The following is a 20,756-nucleotide window of genomic DNA, read 5'->3' as shown; positions in this document are numbered from 1 at the left end:
TTTTGATTTCACAAACACCCAAAGCAGTTTAACCTTAGGATGAACGTCATCAATCATAGTGAGTTCGTGATTTCTGACAAGTACCACGTCGTAATCACATCAAAAATGTCAAGAAAAAAAGAAGCAGAAAAGGACAAAAACAATACCACGTTGTGTGTTTCTTATTTTCATATGTTGTTAATCTTATCAACAATTTTTTTTTTTATAAATATTTCAATCGGTTCGTTGCTTCGTAATTAATTCGATCTAGGATAAATTCAGAATTAAGATTTTAAATTCCTTTCAAAAATAATACTATAGATATTCGAACAGATGCTCTCGTCCCAACCTACTAACTCCTGTATATCAACTAAGCTACTACTTCCATTTGGTACAATTTCCTTTCTCTGTTTGATTGTTTAATATTCTTGCTAGTGTATGTCTTTCAAACCAAGCATTTTATTTTATTTGGTGTTTCCTTCATTATCCAATCATTGTTTCAACCATCATCAACCACCCCATTTTTCCTCTCTCTTTCTTTCTCTCTATTCTGTGAGTGTTGTGAGGAGAGTTGCAGAGAGCAAAAATAGTGGATTCTAATGGCAGCAGCTTCAGGATCAGTGGGGGGTGACACAAGGAAGGCCCATTTGGCCATGGCGATGGTGCAGCTATTGTATGGAGGCTACCATGTCATCACCAAAGTGGCTCTTAATGTTGGGGTCAACCAATTCGTCTTCTGTGTTTACCGGGATCTCATTGCCCTTGCTATTCTTGCTCCTCTCGCTTTTTTCTATGAAAGGCATGTTCTTTCAACCATTTACCATTATGCTATATTTCTCAAGTTCTAAAATTCCCTCTAATTTGCATAGGTTATACATGCTTTGCACATTTAACTGACCTACAAATTCAGACTTTAGAATTGGAGTTTTAACTTTAAAAAATAAAATAAATTGAAATTGTGCCCTCTTATATCACTTTATCGCTAATGTGTGAGTATCCTAATTATACCATGCTGGCTGTAGACAGACAAGACCACCCATTACTAAGCAGCTACTGTTGTCATTCTTCTTTCTTGGATTAACTGGGTAAGGTTCTTGCTATAATCACTTATTTCCTATTTTCATTATATATGAATGGGACAGTGTTTTATTGATGCATATGGTGTTTTTTCTTCTTGATTCATGATCAGGATATTTGGCAACCAGCTCTTGTTTCTTATTGGTTTAGGCTATACTAATCCAACTTATGCTGCTGCCATACAGCCAGCCATTCCAGTCTTTACATTTCTTTTTACTGTCATGATGGGGTCAGTTTCACTCTTCTCAATTTCTACTTTAGTGTTTTATGTATGTGTGTACAAATATATACCACTAGTTCCATCTTTTTCTAGTACAATAGACACAAACACAAGTTCATAATTATAGTACAGAAATATGTACACTAATAAAAATTATTCAGATAGATACAGGAGGACTTAAAATAATGTGCAGCTTAATAAACTTATTCATGCAGTACAGAAAGAGTGAACGTGCTCAGATATGAAGGTCTGGCAAAGGTTGGAGGAACTCTTATCTGTGTTTGTGGTGCCATATTGATGGTTTTGTATCGTGGTCCAGCCTTGATAGGACATGCAGAAATTGTCCATGTAGCACAAAGTGAAATAAGTGCCAGGGGTCAGCCAGAGCCTTCTGGATGGTTAATCAGTGGTTTACAGGATCTTGGATTAGACCATTTTCAACTTGGGGTTATGTGCTTGATAGGGAATTGCATGTGCATGGCTGCTTTTCTAGCCATTCAGGTATCTATCTTTTTGTTCTATCTATTAAATGATACTTTTATTGAATAAAAATCCATTAAATTGCTGTTGATTATAGCGTTAAGGAAAAAAATAGTGATCAGTGTCACTTCTTGCCTCTGTTACCCATTCACTAAGCCACAGCTTCTATTCATTATACACCTGGGAGGCTGGGATGAATCTTAGTTCTTATTAGGAATTATCCTTTCAACATAAATTCCGATGATTTGAATCAAGGTCTTCGTTAATGGTTTCTCTTTGAGTCTTCTTAGGTTTTTCTCCCCTTTTAATCAAACTATTTTCCGTTTGATCCACTTACTCATAGGAGTTTATTTTGGTCTTCTTCTAACACGACGAAACCACCATAGGCGAGTTGGAAGTGAAAGGAAGGGGAGGTTAAATGATGACTTTCTTTTCCCTTGGATATATGTTTAAAATCAGATATTTGTCATCCAAAAGCCCTCCAAATTAGGGGGAAAAGTTTGGGGGTGAGGGCAGAACAGTTGTGATATATTGATTTAGCTACCATAAAATAAAAAATCCTCCCAAACAAGGGACAACTTATGAAGAAACCTTCCATTTTTCATCTTTCCCCCCACTGTCCTCCATCTAGACACACTCACTGTAAACTCATACACTTTGATATTCGACGAATTCACAAAACTTTCATATCTTCTTTTGGTCAAACCAATCCTTTCATACTTGTTATCACATTAAATGACTCATTGCCAGAAGCACCAATCTTAACATTAGATCAATTGTGCTAACTCAACTTTTGTGAACCCGTTTATTATGAGCTTCGGTTGTTTTATTTGTGAGATCATTGGTGTGTTTAATTTATTGTCATTTATTTTCAGGCACCAGTATTAAAAAAGTATCCCACAAACCTATCTGTCACAGCGTATTCATTCTTCTTTGGAGCTGTACTAATGGTGATAGTATCGTTATTCGTGACTAATGAGTCAACTGACTGGATTTTGACTCAATCAGAAATACTTGCTGTTATTTATGCCGTGAGTCACTAGAATTTTCAATTAATCTCCAATCTCTTGAACTCTTATTAGTCATTGCTATCATTTGATCAATATTACTTCATGGAACTATTTAAGTTGTCTTCTAAACTTTGCCCCTGTTTATTGTTTGTATTGTTTCATTCAACACATAAGATGTCAATTATTGATGTTTGGTAAAGGGAGGCACTCTCAATGAAATGGGAGACAATATTATGAATTTGTGATGCTCCTACTTTGTTGATCAAGGTGCTCTAATTTTCAGGGCGTTGCTATTATGGAAGTTGGGAAAATGAGGAAGAAATAGTTGTTCTTGCATGTGATTTTACAAGTTTTCCTTAGTTTTAGGTTTTAACTTGGATTTAGTTTTGATACACCATTAGTGTAAAAAGTTTTATCTATTTTAAAACCATATGGTGCCACCTGTTTAAAAAACTGTTAGTAGGTTTCTTACTGAAAGTGAAAAACCTTTTGTAAGATTGAAAATTCAAGATTAGCTCCTCTCACGCTCTCACTTGATATGCTATGCCCCCTAAATATATATAACTTTAACGATTTGTTGAAGTAGTTCAAATATTTCTTATATATTGTATATTGGTAACTCAAATCATAAAACATAGTTGTTGACACTTGAGCAGTTAACAGTGGCTCAGACATGATACATTACAAACATCATGCCATCATTCAAATATAATCACTTTTTGCTATTTTGTATGTCAGATCTAAATTTGGAATTTTGGTTCTTGAGTCTTTATTGGTTTACTAACATGTAGGTATTAATGAAAGAAAAAAAAAGCAAAGAACAAATCTGTTGGGATTAGATGAAACCAAATGTTTGCGTTGCATATGGTGACTATAATTCTATTTTACTGATGATCTCTTGGCCACTCTCATGCCAGGCAGTTCAAAAAAAAATGCACAAAATCACTAAAAAGTTTCTGTAAAGCATTACACCCATGTTCTAGGTTAATTTTTGCGACCAAACTAGTGTGATCCCATCTCATTTGTATGAACCACATAGATAGACCACCTTTTTGTTACCTAAGCAACTCAACTTGGCATTGGCCTTATTAGCAAAAGCCACAAAACTGTTTCTACTCTGGGAGCAGCAAAAGTTGAGAATAAGATGGGATTTTAATGTTATGGTTCAGGGATTTGTTCTGTCTGGTGAAGCAAGATTATTAAATGGAGGGCAAAAATAACTTGTAGTCTTGCACAGAAGTCAAAGAGGTCATCATATGTCATTGAAAATTGTGTTTCGGTAATATGTCCTAAAGTGGTGAACAGAGGAATGAAAACAACTGGGGTAAAGAAATGAGGGTATTTTTTATTTTTATTTTTTTGGAGGATTACAAGATTTAAAGTATCCTGTGCTCTTACAAATATTTTGATAGTAGATTGTTTTAGTGGATTTTTAACATGTAGATTTTGACAAATCTTTTCCTTATTTGTTCAGGGAACTATTGCATCTGCCCTTAACTATGGACTCGTCACATGGTGCAACAAGATCTTGGGGCCAGCTTTAGTTTCCCTTTATAATCCACTTCAACCTGCGTTTTCTGCCCTTCTGTCCCAAATTTTCCTTGGAAGTCCAATTTACTTGGGAAGGTATAGCTCCTATTACTTCCTGTTATTGATGCATTCTATTCTAACTAGACCAAGTGGCTAAAACCTACTCACCAACCGCAAAAGAGTAAGACATTTGAAAAAAAAAAAAAAGGGCAATCCAGCACTTCATTTTTTGTAACAACTTTACTATTTAGGACTTATAAAATGTGTTATCTAGTTGAACTTAATAAAGTTCTTCCTCTTTCTCTAGCATTGCACCCTGAAATTTATTGTGAAGTTTCTTATTATTATTATTTTTTTATCCATGTGATGACAGTATCATAGGTGGATCTTTTATCATTGCGGGTCTATATACGGTTACTTGGGCATCTTATAGAGAAAGACAGGCAACTGTTGGAGTCACTGAACCACTTATTCATGAAAGAAGTGCATACCAGAGAGGTCAAATATTTTCGGAGTCCTCCAGCGTATCACCAAACCCCAAGTCATCAGAAGATTAAGGAAATGAATTGTAGAATGCCAATGCCTTGTTAAAAATGGTCTCATGATTCTTCAATCTGTTACTGCTATCATTTTAATTGGTAAATCTATATTTGATCAAGTCCAGTAAAAGCCTACAACCTTGTATAAGTACTTTTAAATTCACTATTGCACCATCAAGTATCATCTATAAATACTTCCATCTTAATTTAAGCATCCCATTTATAATATTTTATGTCGAATTCATATATAATTCATCTTTGTATATTAAATCAGAGTTCACTGTTGCTGAGTACTTAACTCTCATTTTTTTTTTACACTTCCTTATAGTTCTTTCTTTTTTAAATTTTAAAAATATACATATGATATTCTTGGTGGTTATGTACACGACCATGCAAAAGTTGACTAACGATAATAAATTAATAATATATATATATTGGTCGGCTGATTAAAAAACTGTATTATTTATTTATTATTTTACTAAAAAAATCAAATTTTATTCCCATCACTCAATCGCTTCCTCCATCGCCAAAAGACAAAAGTTACGGTCTTTGGTTAAAGCATGGCATTTACTTTCACATGATTGCCAACCCCACATCATCGCTCACTTTTTCAGTTTCCGACAATGTGTTGAAGCTCACCACTGTCATTATTAATCTTTGTGAATTCATGGTTTTTAACAAATGCCACGTTGGATCACTTACAAACTACAGATAAACAAAAACAATCCACAACTACAACCACTAGGTTATTGTTGTACCTGTTCTCATCAATTATTTACCAGCAACCACAAATTAGAGCTTATCAACCCAAGAAATTAATCAAATTCAAGCACCTTTGATTCAAAAGCTCAACACTTTTTTTATCCCCTTTGTCATTCTGTTTGTATCTTTCAGACCAAGCATTGAGTTTGGTGTTCTGTTCATTCTCCTATCACTGTTTCATCAACCAACCATCACCAACCACCCCATCTTCTCTCTTCTCTCTCTCTCTCTATCTTTAACTTTTGTGTGGGAGTTGCAGAGAGCAAGATAGTGGATTCTAATGGCAGCAGCTTCAGGATCAGTGGGGGGTGACACATGGAAGGCCCATTTGGCCATGGCACTGGTGCAACTATTCAATGGCGGCTACCATGTCATCACCAAGGTGGCCCTTAATGTTGGGGTTAACCAATTCGTCTTCTGTGTCTTCAGGGATCTCCTTGCCCTTGCTATCCTTGCACCCCTTGCTTATATCCGTGAAAAGTATGCTCTCTTTTTTTCTTCCTTTCTCTTTATTCTTTCAAATCAACCATTAGTGATTTTATTTGTACTGTATTTCAAAAGCTATAAAAATGCACCCTTTTACTCTTTTGGTTTTTCTCGTTGGAATCAATTGAAAGATGCGGTACTCATCAGAAGGAATTCCTCGCTGACTCCCCTTTGCCTTCAAAAACTTTCACAATTTATTCTTTGATTCCCCCTTTTGTAAAGTTTTGAGTTTTGTGTATTAATTTCCATTTGGTTCTAGAAGACTTTAATCAGTTAGAATTGGATGCTTAAGCGCCTTTCTTTTTCCCCACATGTCCCAATGCATAATTTGGAGGGTTACTGCCTTCGTTGGTTAGTCATGTTTGCAACACTGACCTATCATATGTGAATGTTATACTACCATTTCTGTGACCTTCATTTTTTTACCATTGGATTTTAGGTGGTAGGTTAATCCTATTTGTATGAAAATATACACGTTTATTGCTATATAGAGCTTTCCACCTGCTAATTTAGAGCGTGCTCAATATTTAACTAATATTATAAAGCATATCCTTTTTGACATTAGTTAGAGGTAATTAATTGTCATCTAATATCTGGTTCTAGAAATGTTAATGTTTGTTTGTGGCTAATGGTTCCAGACTTCAATACTATCATCATATATATGAGGATGACTGATTGACTGTAATTTTGATTGTTGACAGCATAGGTTATACGGTATACCTGCTTTGCACATTAAACTGTGCTACGCATTCAAAGTTTAGAAGTGAAATTTTAACTTCCAACTTTTTTGTGTCCACTAAATCATATCATATTCTTCACTTTATTTCAAATGTATGAGTATCTTAAGCATACCATGTTGGATGCAGACGGACACGACCACCCATTACTAAGAACCTCCTGATGTCATTCTTCTTTCTTGGATTAACTGGGTGAGGTTCTTGATACTAGTCACTTATTTCCTATTTCCATTATATTGAATGGTACAGTGTTTTGTTGATGCATTTGGTATTTTTGCTTCTTGCTTCATGATCAGGATATTTGGCAACCAGCTTTTGTTTCTTATTGGTTTAAGCTATACTAATCCAACTTATGCTGCTGCCATACAGCCAGCCATTCCAGTCTTCACTTTTCTGCTTGCTGTGATGATGGGGTCAGTTCCATTCCTATCATTTATCATTTCAACTTTAAACTTTATGATACACACACAATCCTTTTATTAGAACACAGAGACCCAAATGCACAATCTTAATTGTAGTGCAGAAATGTGTACATTAATAAACTTATTTGGATACACTAAGTGTCTGTTTGGATCCTCTTATTTTTAGCTTCTCTTCTCCTTATAAGCAGAAGCTAGGCCAAACATGTTTTAAAAAAAGATTTTATAAGAAAAAAACTCTTTTTTAATAATGAAGAAAAAAGCCAAAAGCCAAAAGCTCCTAGGAGGAGCTTTTTTGGAATTATGTGCTTTTTTTGAAATGAAAAGCCATAGAAATAGAGAGAGAGAGAGGCTTTTCTTGAAATGTGTGTTTTTAATTAACTTTTAAGCTAAATTTTTTATGTAATCACCAAACAACTTTTAACTTCTTTTTTTAAGCTCTTTTTTTAGCTTTTGCTTAAAAATAGCTTCTAACAACTTAAAAAAGAGAGGATCCAAACAGGCTCTAAGACACAAGATAATGCGTACCTTAATAAACTTTTTTATGCAGTACAGAAAGAGTGAACTTACTCAGATATGATGGTCTGGCAAAGGTTGGAGGAACTCTGATATGTGTTTCTGGTGCCATATTGATGGTTTTGTATCGCGGTCCAGCTTTGATAGGATATACAGAAATGGACCTTTTAGTACAAGGTGAAATAAGTGCCAGAGGTCAGCCAGAGCCTTCTGGATGGTTAATCAGTGGTTTACAGGGTATTGGGTTAGACAATTTTCATCTTGGGGTTCTGTGCTTGATAGGGAACTGTATATGCATGGCTGCTTTTCTAGCCATTCAGGTCTGCATCTTTTTGTTATGTCCATTAAATGACTGTTGATTATAGCATTAAGGGAAAAATGTAGTGATCTGTGTCACTTTTTGCACTTGTTACCCATTTATTAAGCCCCTGCTTCTATGTGTTATATGCCTGGGAGGCTGGGATGACTCTAAATGTTCTTACTTATTAGGAACTACATTTTCAAATAAATCCCGATGATAGGAAACTTGTGATACTCTGTAACTTCTGAACAATCCATGTTCTTTTCACATTGTTTATGATTTAGATTTAAGAGTGTGAACTTCGGATAGTTGTAGTTCCTTCTATTGTAAGCACTTCTTTCATGTCCTAAGTCAATTTATGAACTGGGTTCACTTCTCTATACCTAATTTACTTTGGAACATTGAGGTTCTCTGTAAGGCTAAGGCTAATGCTTGATGATACAAATTTCAAAATGTAGCTTGGTCTCAATAGAATTGATACAAATTATCTGTTTCCAGTTTGGGGGCCTACCAAGGTTTGGTCCGCTAATATTTTGATAAAAGTGTTTGTAGAATTATGAAAAAAAATTTGGTGTTCTTCACAATTCCATTATGTGGAGTTTGGAGATTTTAGTGAGCGCTGAAACTGCCTATAAACTGTTGAATCGAAGAGTTATATCATGTTTTCTTTTTATATGAATTTGAAATTCTTTGGAGCTATGTTAGGTTGTAGTATTACAGTTCTTTGGTTGAAAGGAATAGCTACATTTATTGAAGATTAGTTCTTCCCACTTTACTTGCTTTATGACTGTATTTCATATAGTATACTGGTGGCATATCACTGTGGGTGGGTTCTTTAATGAAAATTTCTCCTAAAGCTTTATTACGTCTTTTTCTTTCCCTTTTAATTGGACTATTTTCCATTTGATCCACTTTTCTCATTGGATACTCTATTGATCTTCTTCTGACATGACCAAATCACCTTGGGAAGTTGGAAGTGAAGGGAAGGAGCTGTTAAATGATGACTTTCATTTCCCCTGTTTGTATGTTTAAAATTAGACATTCTTCCTCCAAAAAAGCCCCCACAGAAATCCCACCATACAAGGCAGAAGTTACAAAGAAACCTTCCTTTTTTTCCTCTTTTGCCCACATTCCCCTCCATCCAAACACACTCATAACAAACTCACATACTTAGATATTGGATGACTTCCCTATGCTTTCATATTTGTTAGCACATTAAATGACATAGTCAGAAGCATCATTCTTAAAATTAGGTCATTACTCATTCCAAATCTATTCATTATGAGATTAATTGTGCTTACTCCTAAATTTCTCTTAACCAATTTATTGTGATTTCAGGTTCTTTTATGTGGCAATGTTGGCGTATTAATTCATTGCCATTAATTATTTTCAGGCACCAGTATTAAAAAAATATCCCGCAAACCTATCTGTCACAGCGTATTCATACTTCTTTGGAGCTTTACTGATGGTGACAGTGTCGTTATTCATGACTAATGAGTCAACTGAATGGAGTTTGACACCGTCAGAAATACTCGCCGTTACTTATGCTGTGAGTCACTAGAATTTTAATATCAAAATACCCTTATCAGTTATTGCTGATGATTTTGGCCCATCTTACTACATTGAATTATTTGAGTTGTCTTCTAAAATTGGCCCTTGTTCATTGTTTGCATTTTTTCATTCAACACATCAGCTATCAATTATTGACGGTTTGGTAAAGAAAGGCAGTCTCACTTAATGAAGTGGGAGTCAATTTTGTTGTGGTCCTACTTTGTTGATCAAGGTGTTTTGCATTCAACACATCCTACTTTCTTGCATGTGGTTTTACAAGTTTAACCTAGTTTTGCGTTTTAGCTTTGTATTTGATTTTGATCCCCGTTAGTCTAAAATGTTTCAACTATTTATAGATTTTTTGGTTCCGCCTGTTAAATTTTTTTTGAAGGTTTTACTGGAAGTGAAAAACCTATTTTACTTAAATGATGTGGCACTTTATGGTTTATTAATAGTGTAAAAATTTGTACTCTGATAATGAATTATAATTAAACTATTCTAGTTTTGTTTTTAACTTCAATACTGAATCTGTTTCTGTTGTAACTCATCTACTACCTTCAGAAAACAGTTATGCTTATTCTAAAATCTTGTTGCATTTTATGATTGATGAGAATATTTAACTTCATATCAATTCCTTGATTTTTTTTTTGGTGTTACTTTCACTAGTTGTTAAAGCGGTCCGAATTTTGTTGGTATTTTGGTAATTCATATAGAAAATCTTAGTTCTTGACATCTTGTGCTGTTGACAATGGCTCAGACGTGATAGATCACAAATATCATGCCATCATTTAAATATTATTATAGAAATTACCCAATTCTATTTTGTATTTCTGATCTGAATCTGAAATTTTGGAACGAGAAGAAAACAAATGTTTGCAATGCATGTGGTGACTATAGTTCTTTAGCTAATGATTTTTTAGCCACTGTCATGCCTGGCAAAAAAATCCACAAAATCACTAAATAAGTTTCTCTAAAGAATTTACACCCCTAAGGCATATTCTAGTTTACTTGTAGTAACCAAGCAAGTGTGACCCTGATAGATACCAAAGAATTAAACATTCAAATCAAAACAAACACTGTCAAACAAGATGAACAGGCCTCCTGTAATTTCACATATACAAGTTCAAACGATATCCACCATACAATTTATCAGCTCATTACTAGAGAAAACTAGCTCTCCCTCCCACACACTCTCCTTCATCTTCATACATTCCTTTCCCCAACTGTTTTCCCTCCTGCCCACTATCTGTTTTCGAGGTGTCCCTCCACCCCATGCAATGAAACAAATCCAGCCTACTCTAGGCTAGGGACTAACCGCCCTTTGAAGTGTTAAACCTCTACATACCATTCCTCTCCTGCGAGTGTAGACCCCATATCATTTGCATGAACCATAGATAGGCTACCTTTTTTTGTACTAAAAAAAGAGAGTTGGAATTGGCCTTATTGGCAAAAAGCCACAAAACTGTTTCTACCTGGGAGCATCCATACTTGCAGACTTGCAGTCTTGCACAGAAGTCAAGGAGGACATTATTATGTCATTGAAAATTGTATTTATGTAATATGGTCTAAGGTGGTGAACCGAGGAAAGAAAAATACTGGAGTGAAGTAATGAGGGTATTTTTTTTTTTTTTTTTCTTAAGGATGAAAAGATTGAAAGTATCCTATGTTCTTACAAATATTTTAATGGATTTATCTTCTAATAGAAAATATTGGTGGATTTTTAACATGTAGATTTTGACAAATATTTTCCTTATTTGTTCAGGGAACCATTGCATCTGCCCTTAACTATGGACTCATTACATGGTGCAACAAGATTTTGGGGCCAGCTTTAGTTGCCCTTTATAATCCTCTTCAACCTGGGTTTTCTGCCCTCCTTTCCCAAATTTTCCTTGGAAGCCCAATTTACTTGGGAAGGTATAGCCCCTATTACTACCAGTTTATTTTTTGAAAAAAAGTTTACTATTTAGGAGTTAATAACATGTGTTATCTAGTTGAACTTAATGAAGTTTTTCTTTCAATAGCATTCTATTCTGAAATTATTTCATTGTGAAGTGTCTTATTATTATTATTAATATTATTTATCCATGTGACAACAGTATCATAGGTGGATCTTTTATCATTGCGGGTCTATATACGGTTACTTGGGCATCTTATAGAGAAAGACAGACAAGTGCTGGAGCTACTGTTCATGGCTCTTGGGTCTCTGAACCACTTATTCATGAAAAAGGTGCATTCCAGAGAGGTCACACTTTATCGGGGTCCTCCAGCGTATCCCCTAACGCAAAGCCATCAGATTGAAGAAAATGAACGTAGAAATTGGTGTCATCATTCTTCAATCTGTTACTGCTTATTGGTAAATCTATATTTTGATCAAGTCTATATGGAATGTTATTTCAGGACAAATCGTCAATGTTGTCCTGTCAAAATTATATCTAAAATTTGGAGTACAATATTATGTCTGAATTTTAAGACCAGTTTCGAAATGTGTTTTTATACGAACAGTGGCCACAGTGGCCAAAGTGCCACTGTTAGAAAAAAAAATAGCAAAATGTTAAGCCAACAGTAAATTTTGTCAAAATGTCACATGGCATATTTCGCTACACTATGTAGCGAAATACGTGTGCAAATAATTCTCTCCACGGTGTAGCGAAATATGCTAGGTCAGAACCAAAAGTGCCACGTGTCAAACAGGGAGAATTTCGCTACATAGTGTAGTGAAATTTTCCCAGTCTTACACGTGATATTTTTGGTTCTGTGCATTCTGACGCGGCATATTTTGCTACATCGCTATACAGTGTAGCGAAATATGCCACGTGGTATTTTGACAAAATTTACTATTGACGTAACATTTTGGTATTTTTTTTGCCAACGGTGACACCACTGTTCCGTAATGTGTTTTTATATCTTCGTTCAAATTTATATCTGAATTTTGAAATGCAATTTTGTGGGCTCACCGAACAAACTTTGGTGTGTGGAAAACTATTTACTAAAGGGTGGCTCCATCCCTTATTTTTTATTTTCTTTCATAAAAAGGCACAATCTAGTTGACCCATTTCTTTTCTCATTCTCCATTTTATAAAATACTCGCATCCTCGTATTCAGTCATTCACTTCAAATATTAAATAATTAAAATTATTAATTATTAAATAATTAAAATGTTTAATTAATAAATAGTTATAATTATTAATTATTACATAATAATTTACAATCAATACTAATGATTAATTATTTAAAAATTACTTAAATTAATAACTACTAACTACTAATCACTGAAATTAATAATCAATAAAATCGCCAATTACTATAATTATTATTTGATTGTAATAATATCAATTAATATATCATATAAAGATTTGTGTATTATTATAACAAATTAATGGATAGAAATTTTGTGTAAATCAATCGTAATTAACTATTAATTTATACTTTTGTATTATAATTGATTTATACAAAATTTTCATTCATTAATTATTATAAAATTACACAAATCTTTTATATGATAGACTTATCTTATATATATTATATATGAGATTTGTATTTGTCATTTAACATGACACAATAAATTTTTCTACACACACAACATTTTGTGGGACCCACACTTTTTGAAGAAAAAAAGAAAAAAAAGAATTACGGCACGCAAAACGAATCTCTATAATATTACACAATCACTTTTCCTACAACATAACTCTTGTAAAACCCATTATATATATATAAGAGGAGTATATTTACAATTTTTTTGTTTACAAACTATATTCTGTACTCCTGGGAGAACATGGAATACATAGTATAATTTCCAAAAATTTGTAAAAAAAAATTATAAACGGATCCTTCCCCATATATATAATATATATATATATATATATATATATATATATATATTAATTTATGTAACAAAATAATAATTATTAATAATTATTAATTGTAGTAGTTCTAATAAAGGGTAATTTTTTATTTTATTGGTTACTATTTTAGTAATTATCAATTATTAAATTAAGTAGTTATTAATTAATAATTATAAATTGTATTGATGAGTGATTTGTAAGTTAATTATTAAAGATTATTTGTCTATCAAAAAAAATTATTAAAGATTATTTTAATAATTATTATTTGTAATGGTTAGAAATTAATTAATTATTAGTTTAATATAGTAACAAATAGTTGGACTTATATATTATTTAATAATTTTAATTATTTAATATTTGAAGTGAATGAATATAGAAATTGAGTATTTTACCCGATGGGTGTAGTTCAGTTGGTAACTTGGAGCTGAGTTAGTGGGGTTGGATATGTGTTCGATTCCCGCTGAATGCATTCTTGGGGAGGGGGGCTGAACTTTTAGCCATCACTGTTTTCCCGCACTCCGGATTAGTCTCATAGCCGGCTCAAAGAGTCGAAGCTCATGGGGATACCGGAGGGAGCCAACTCGTCTCAAAGAGATAATTAGGGTTGAGTAACTCCAAAAAAAAAAAAAAAATTTGAGTATTTTATAAAATAAAAAAAAAAAAAGGAGGAAAGGAATGTGCACGTCAAATTGCTTTGTGGCACAATGTGATTGGCCTGTTTCCTTTTTTTTGAAAAAAAAAGGAAAAAAACGAAAAGAGTAGTGTCATTGACTATACTTTTTGATATATTTTCCCACAAACCCAAGGTGTGAATTTTTAGACGAAAACACCCCACTTTGGTCAATAAACCCAATTTTGTGTACCCTGACTACCTAAATACTTCCTACAAAATATTTTTTCTATTTAAAAAAAAAAAATTCAATCTTCTCTCCTCATTTTGGAAACTGGAGACTAAACTTGCTTCCTCATCATTATCTTAATATTACGGCCATCTTCTGTAAATTTTTTCGCCCTCTACCTATCTTTTCCACCCTTCCTCTTCCCGAATGGTGTTACACTGTTACCCCTTTTATTTTTCATTGAATTTTAACACTAACCAATTAAACGGTGTGCTTTAAATTTAAAGCTAGCATACAGAGACAGCGAAAATTATAGCAAGAGAAAAAATTAAGATGCAAAATTAATTACGTAATACTTAATAAGTTAATAGCGAGACTGACCAATGAAAATAAAGCATATCTTTTTGAGCCGCCTCTCATTTTTATATCAGAAAAATATTTTTACAATTAATGCAAATAAGTTATTTGCATTTATTTTTTAAAACGATATTGTTTTGAGATTGAAATATTAAAAATTATAATTATAAATACTATAATAATTCTGAAATAAATTAAAATTACAAAAATATTATAATTTTCGTCTCAAAATGACGTCGCAGTGAGTTTATTAGAGATAACTTATATGCCACAGAAAAAACGAATCTATTTATAATTAAGGAAAGTATAAAACAATTTGTCGAATTTTCAACTTTTCAATTTGAAAAATATTACTCTTTTTTTTTTTTTTTTTTTTTTTGATAACAAATATTACTCTTCTTTTACATAAGATAACTTCTCTCGTACTCTCTCACTCCGATTTTCGCACCTCGCCTTTTTCTTTTTTTTTTTCTTATAATGGTAGGACCATCTATTTTCTCTCTACAATATAAGATAAGTAAAAGGAGAATAATAAAACCCTTTCAATTTTCCACAAATGTCATTTTCCCTACTTAGACTCAAAATTCAAATAGATAATAATGACAATGTCCAATTTTAAACAAGCTAATAATTCATAGGTCCTTTGGATAAAGAAGAAGGGGCAAAAATGTTCTTTTCTTTTATGGGTTTTATTAATCTCCTTTTACATAAGATAATTATCTTATGTTGTAGAGAGAAAATGGGTAGGTCCCACCATTGTAAGAAAAAAGAAAAAAAGAAGAAAAAGGTGAGGTGCGAAAATCGAAGTGAGAGAAAATAAGATAAGATGTCTCATGTGAAATGAGAGTAATATTTCCCTTCTTTTATCTTCATTTTGTTTTTCAGTCAGCAAGACAAATTGGTCATCTTCCTCGTCCCTTTTTTATTTTTATTTTTTATTTTTTTATTTCGACATAACCGACGACCTTCCCAGATCTCTCTCTCTGTTCAATTTCACTATCTATCTTCCAATTCACTGCACTTTTCTCTTGAAAACTCTAACTAACATGACCAAACCCCGTTGTGCCCTTTTTTTTCTTCCCCCCTAAAACCTCACTTTTTTTTTTTCTCCCTAAAATCTCAGTGGGTTAAAGTTTCATCACGAGAAATGCCATGCTTTCTTCAACCACATAACCCCGTTTCTTCAATCCAACTGGGCATTCTCTCCATCGCAAAAAGACATGGTCTTTGGTAAAATCGCTGCACTATTATCCACTAGATTATTGCCCACCCCGCAATCCTCACCCGACCCACTTGCTTTCGGATTCCTCAACAACAACAACAACAACAACCTGCGAATCTCTTCCTCTCTTCAGGATCTCTCCTCGTACCGCCACCTTGATCTCGAACGCGCCGATGCTGAACATGTTTCAACCCATTTGAAGCAACCCCTTCACAAGGTTCAAGGGGGAACAACCAAGAGGTTCATCAGGCTTGCACTGTGCCTTACATTGTTTCTTTTCCTAGTATACTTGGTTTTGATGCTTGCTTATTCTTATTGGAATCAAGGGTATGGGAAATATTATGTTGTGCTTGATTGTGGGAGTACTGGGACTCGGGTTTATGTGTATCATGCTTCCATTCAACACAAGAGGTATAATAGTCTCCCTATAGCTATTAAGTCATTGAGGGATGGTTTGCACAAGAAACCTAGTGGGCGTGCATATGACAGAATGGAAACTGAACCTGGCATTGATAAGTTGGTGTATAATGTGTCTGGGTTGAAGGGTGCATTGAAACCATTGCTCATATGGGCAAAGAAGCAAATACCAGTGCATGCTCATAAGAGTACTTCTCTGTTCCTTTATGCTACTGCTGGTGTAAGGAGGCTTCCTGGGAATGACTCTAAATGGCTGCTTGATAATGCCTGGTCTGTGCTGAAGGAATCTCCTTTTATGTGTAGGAAGGATTGGGTTAAGATTATCTCTGGCACTGAGGAAGCTTACTTTGGATGGATATCCCTTAATTATCATAGTGGCATCTTGGGTGTTAGACCTAGGAAGGCAACTTATGGTGCGCTTGATTTGGGTGGTTCGTCATTGCAGGTTACGTTCGAGAGTGATCAACAATTGAATAGTGAGACTAGCTTGTATGTTAGGATTGGATCAGTGAACCATCATCTCACTGCATACTCTCTCTCGGGCTATGGTCTCAATGAGGCATTTGGTAAGTCTGTGGTGCATCTCTTTAAGAAAGAGTTTGGATCCACGAATGCAGATATGGCTAATAAAAAAATAGAGCTCAAACATCCTTGCTTGCAGTCTGGGTACAGGGAACAGTACATGTGTTCTCATTGTCCTTCCAATAACAAAGGTGGATCAGGAACACCGGTAGTGCTTATTGGTGCTCCAAATTGGCAACAATGCAGTGCACTTGCAAAAGCTGCTGTAAATTTGTCTGACTGGTCCAATCTCAGTGCAGGACTTGACTGTGAAGTAAAACCTTGCGCTTTGCGTGATAATCTCCCTCGCCCGTATGGCCACTTTTATGTGATTTCTGGATTTTATGTGGTGTATCGGTTTTTCAACTTGAGTTCTGAAGCTACGCTTGATGATGTATTGGAAAAGGGTAAGGATTTCTGTGAAAAAAGATGGGATGTTGCAAAGAAAAGTGTTGCTCCTCAACCCTTTATTGAGCAGTATTGCTTTAGGGCACCATACATTGCCTTACTGCTGAGAGAGGGTTTGCACATTAAGGATAACCAAATAACTGTTGGCTCTGGAAGTATCACTTGGACACTTGGGGTTGCCTTGTTGGAAGCTGGGAAAGCATATTCCACTAGATTTGGGCTTCGTGACTTGGAATTGCTCCAGATGCAGATAAATCCTCTTATTCTTCTGCCCATTTTGTTGCTTTCTTTTATTCTACTTCTTTGTGCTTTATCATGTGCTGGCAATTGGGTGCCAAGGTTTTTCCGGAGGCAATATCTTCCCATTTTCAGGCATAACAGTGTTTCCAATGCTTCTGTTCTTAATATCCCATCTCCTTTTCGGTTCCAGCGATGGAGTCCAATGAACTCTGGTAAGCTATTTACACAAATGATGATTTCCGATTACCTAATACCAATAACTTAACAGATGAACTGTTTAGTTCAAAGCTTTTTCAAGATGCTTACTGATCAGTCTTTTTTTTGTTTCTCTTGTAATTTTTACTATTAAATGTAGTATAATGGCCAACATTCAATTATATATCCTGGTAAATATTTTACTACTATGACTTATTTTTGTTGCGTGCTCATCTTGTATCAACGCTTGCAGTTGTCCCAAATATGGATGAACTCCAATTTTCACTTATTCTGTGGATGATTTCAGCTTCTTCTTTTTTTTTTTGTAAATTATAACCAAGTTGCTCCTTTGGGATGGTTTGTGCATTCTGTATACAGTGTACTTGAGATTCCTTTTTAGAATTGACCTTTGAAGCCACTATGGTACTGCAGGGGATGGAAGAATAAAGATGCCACTCAGCCCAAGAATTGCAGGTCCACAAGAAAGCCCATTTGGCCTGGGGCATGGTCTTGGTGATAACAGTGGTGGCATCCAGCTTATGGAGTCTTCCTTGTATCCATCAGCTAGTAGCGTCTCACATAGTTATTCCTCAAATAATTTAGGGCAGATGCAGTCTGACAGCAGTAGTATGCCTGCCTTCTGGTCCCCCCACAGAAGTCAGATGCGCCTACAGAGTAGGAGGTCACAATCTCGAGAAGACCTGAATTCCTCCGTGGCTGAAGCACACTTGGTGAAGGTTTAGGGCACATCATCTTCTGGAAACATTGGTATGATTACGTTAATATATCTCTTTTTAATCGACCAATATTTCCTTCTGAGTTTTGCTTTACCAAGTTTTACATGGGAATTCTTTTGTAACATCGAATCGCCTATTGGTAAGTAATAGTCAAGCTAATGCATATTCTTTTTGTTGAATGTTCCTTTTGTATTTTATTAAGTAATTACAAATTCCTTACATATTAAGATTTCCACACTTTTCTCCTAAGTTTGTAAATTTTGGACTAAAACTTGTACATGAGCAATAACTGTCAAAATTGTACATCAGTTGTAGACCAATAAAATTGGACTGGCCAAGTTGAAAATTTTCTGGGCAATTGATCCTCGACATCTTGTCATTGTACTGGCATCAGTAAAGATGTTCCTAGTTCGTAAAGGATATCTCTGAGTCCATCTATATGTAATGTTTCTCTCAATCTTCACTGCAACTTGTAAGAATTTATCTGTCCTAGCATTTCAGAGGTTTTTGTCATGGAGATGACTGGAGCTAAAGATGCAACCAGATCAATTGATTCCAAATGAATTTGCTTGTCCTGGATTTCACTTCCGAACTGGATTCCTCTACAAGTTGCAACGCACAAAAAAGCTCTCTTATTCTAGGAATCTGCATCATCAAGAGCACTCTCCCCAATGGCTACTTGATGTCTCCATGTTCTGCCTCAGTGGTGTAGTTTTTCTGGTGCCACTTAGGCTTCGGAAGTCAATTCAAGCATCAAAGACTAACCAGCACAAGAAAACCTTTTATTTTTCATCAAATTGCCAATATCAATTAATTTGTGACAGTTTATATACCATTCTTTAGACTAATTTAACTGTCAGTACTACAGAAAATCTCCTCTTGTTTTCATAGGTGAATGATGACTTGGGAAAACCAATTGAAAATGATGAACCACGGGGAGAAGTTGTAACATAGTACAATGCTCACATCTTATACATCAAATAAGCTATTGAATTAATTGCACAACTTGCAAGCAACTTTCGCTTTCAAAAGATGACTGCCATTGCATTTACTATTTTAAGTAAAGCATTTTTGGTTTGAAGATTTAAGCTGCATTTCCATTACTCTTCAGTATTTGCTTTCATTGCAAACCTGAGTTATGGTTTTGGTTTATGAATGGTTACTACTAAACCTTATCCCTACCATGCATTAATTAATTATCAAACTCAACTAATCACTTATTTACATATTGTTATCTTTAAATTTTGATGCAACGGGTATTAATTATCAAACTGAACAAAGCATACGGGTATTTTTATATTCAAATAAAAGACATTTACAGACAAAAAGTACTATTTTAGACAAAAAGTACTATTTTAGACAAAAAGTACTATTTTTTTTTTTTAAGTTATGTTGTGGTTTATTTGATTGTTTCAAAAATTGTTCAACCGATTGCTTTGGGTCAAATTATCTCCACTGTCATTAAAATCTACGAGGCATAAAGAAGTTGTGGATGTTGTTATTTTAATCGAAGAGTCAAGGTTCCTCTGCATTTCATATTCTTAATATCTTATTCACATAGGGAGCCCGATAACCGTGTCCAAAATCCAAAGGTGTCTGAAGTTAAAAACAAAAACAGAAAACAAAAACAACTCAGACATGTTCTCTAAATTTGATTTTAAAAACAAAAAAACAGTTGTAGTTTTCAAAACAATTTTTACAAGACAGGTCTTACCAAACGAGTTTTTTTGTTTTTTTGTTATGAAAACTAAAAAACTGTTTTGCAAAATAGAAATCAAACCCTTTGTTTTGGAGTTTGGAAGGAAAGAAAACCAAAGAAATTCAAGGGAGAAAAAGAGGAAAGAAATGAAGGATATTCTCTTCCCTTATTTGGGAATTAAAATCCTCCAAATTAGAGAAACTTTAATTTTAAGAACAAGAAAGATTTTGGAGAGTTTTGTAAAAATACCAAATTCTTTTCCTTATTCTTTTTAAACTCACAAACAAAAAAAGATATTAATAAAATTCTTTTCTTCTTTTTCTTTTCTTTTCTTCTTTTTCTTCTTTTTCTTAAAACTAACTCCCAAACAAGTCCAAAAGGATCTTCTCCTTGCTTCAGGGCGAATGTATCACTTACAAAGCTAATTAAGATATGCGCATGGTTGCTTTATAAGGCTTCTTCGCAAGGTTTAAGTTATGTTGAACTAAACGGAAGCTGCAAAATTTTAAAACAAGATGTGTGCATTGCGTTAATAGAGGACAAATTCTGTTGCATTTTGCACTAGTACAAGATCATGTTGTGGTCCAATTAGACATAAATTGATAGGGTAATGAGGAATTATTTTTGGATTA

General features: G+C 34.2%; 2 protein-coding genes across 10 annotated transcripts; both read left to right on the top strand.

Moving 5' to 3' along the window:
* The first annotated feature begins 257 nt into the window (after nucleotides 1-257).
* LOC133288038 (WAT1-related protein At4g19185-like) lies at nucleotides 258-12,436 on the top strand. 6 transcript variants are annotated; one of them, XM_061485729.1, is made up of 8 exons: nucleotides 258-370; nucleotides 595-778; nucleotides 1,002-1,064; nucleotides 1,169-1,285; nucleotides 1,492-1,777; nucleotides 2,632-2,787; nucleotides 4,241-4,392; nucleotides 4,670-5,051. In XM_061485729.1, the coding sequence occupies exons 1-8, from the start codon at nucleotides 313-315 to the stop codon at nucleotides 4,851-4,853; spliced, it is 1,200 nt and encodes a 399-aa protein (XP_061341713.1). In that variant the 5' UTR covers nucleotides 258-312; the 3' UTR covers nucleotides 4,854-5,051. The 6 variants fall into 6 exon arrangements, with proteins under 6 accessions (XP_061341713.1, XP_061341715.1, XP_061341716.1 ...); XM_061485733.1 differs by lacking the exons at nucleotides 258-370; nucleotides 595-778; nucleotides 1,002-1,064; ... (3 more) ...; nucleotides 4,241-4,392; nucleotides 4,670-5,051 and adding exons at nucleotides 5,607-6,077; nucleotides 6,950-7,012; nucleotides 7,117-7,233; ... (3 more) ...; nucleotides 11,370-11,521; nucleotides 11,704-12,436; XM_061485731.1 differs by lacking the exon at nucleotides 258-370 and having other exon boundaries at nucleotides 512-778.
* A 3,225-nt stretch (nucleotides 12,437-15,661) lies between these two features.
* Nucleotides 15,662-19,185, top strand: LOC133288087 (probable apyrase 7). 4 transcript variants are annotated; one of them, XM_061485787.1, is made up of 3 exons: nucleotides 15,662-17,705; nucleotides 18,121-18,456; nucleotides 18,927-19,185. In XM_061485787.1, the coding sequence occupies exons 1-2, from the start codon at nucleotides 15,866-15,868 to the stop codon at nucleotides 18,429-18,431; spliced, it is 2,151 nt and encodes a 716-aa protein (XP_061341771.1). In that variant the 5' UTR covers nucleotides 15,662-15,865; the 3' UTR covers nucleotides 18,432-18,456; nucleotides 18,927-19,185. The 4 variants fall into 4 exon arrangements, with proteins under 4 accessions (XP_061341771.1, XP_061341770.1, XP_061341769.1 ...); XM_061485786.1 differs by having other exon boundaries at nucleotides 18,919-19,185; XM_061485785.1 differs by having other exon boundaries at nucleotides 18,735-19,185.
* The last annotated feature ends 1,571 nt before the right edge of the window (nucleotides 19,186-20,756 follow it).

This window comes from Gastrolobium bilobum, unplaced genomic scaffold (genome assembly GCF_033153095.1).
Source record: "Gastrolobium bilobum isolate Gb01-03AN ecotype WA unplaced genomic scaffold, APGP_CSIRO_Gbil_v1 utg3205, whole genome shotgun sequence".
NCBI lineage: Eukaryota > Viridiplantae > Streptophyta > Magnoliopsida > Fabales > Fabaceae > Gastrolobium > Gastrolobium bilobum.
Note: the sequence above shows the minus strand (reverse complement) of the source record. Positions and strands in the feature narration are given on the sequence as shown.

Bases quoted from the DNA above. Each gene is read 5' to 3' on its own strand.
- LOC133288087 (XM_061485787.1), top strand. From the start codon at position 15,866: ATGGTCTTTGGTAAAATCGCTGCACTATTATCCACTAGATTATTGCCC. The intron at 17,706-18,120 runs GTAAGCTATTTA...ATGGTACTGCAG, and splicing joins ATGGAGTCCAATGAACTCTG to GGGATGGAAGAATAAAGATG.
- LOC133288038 (XM_061485729.1), top strand. From the start codon at position 313: ATGCTCTCGTCCCAACCTACTAACTCCTGTATATCAACTAAGCTACTA. The intron at 779-1,001 runs GCATGTTCTTTC...TGCTGGCTGTAG, and splicing joins CTCGCTTTTTTCTATGAAAG to ACAGACAAGACCACCCATTA. The intron at 4,393-4,669 runs GTATAGCTCCTA...ATGTGATGACAG, and splicing joins AGTCCAATTTACTTGGGAAG to TATCATAGGTGGATCTTTTA.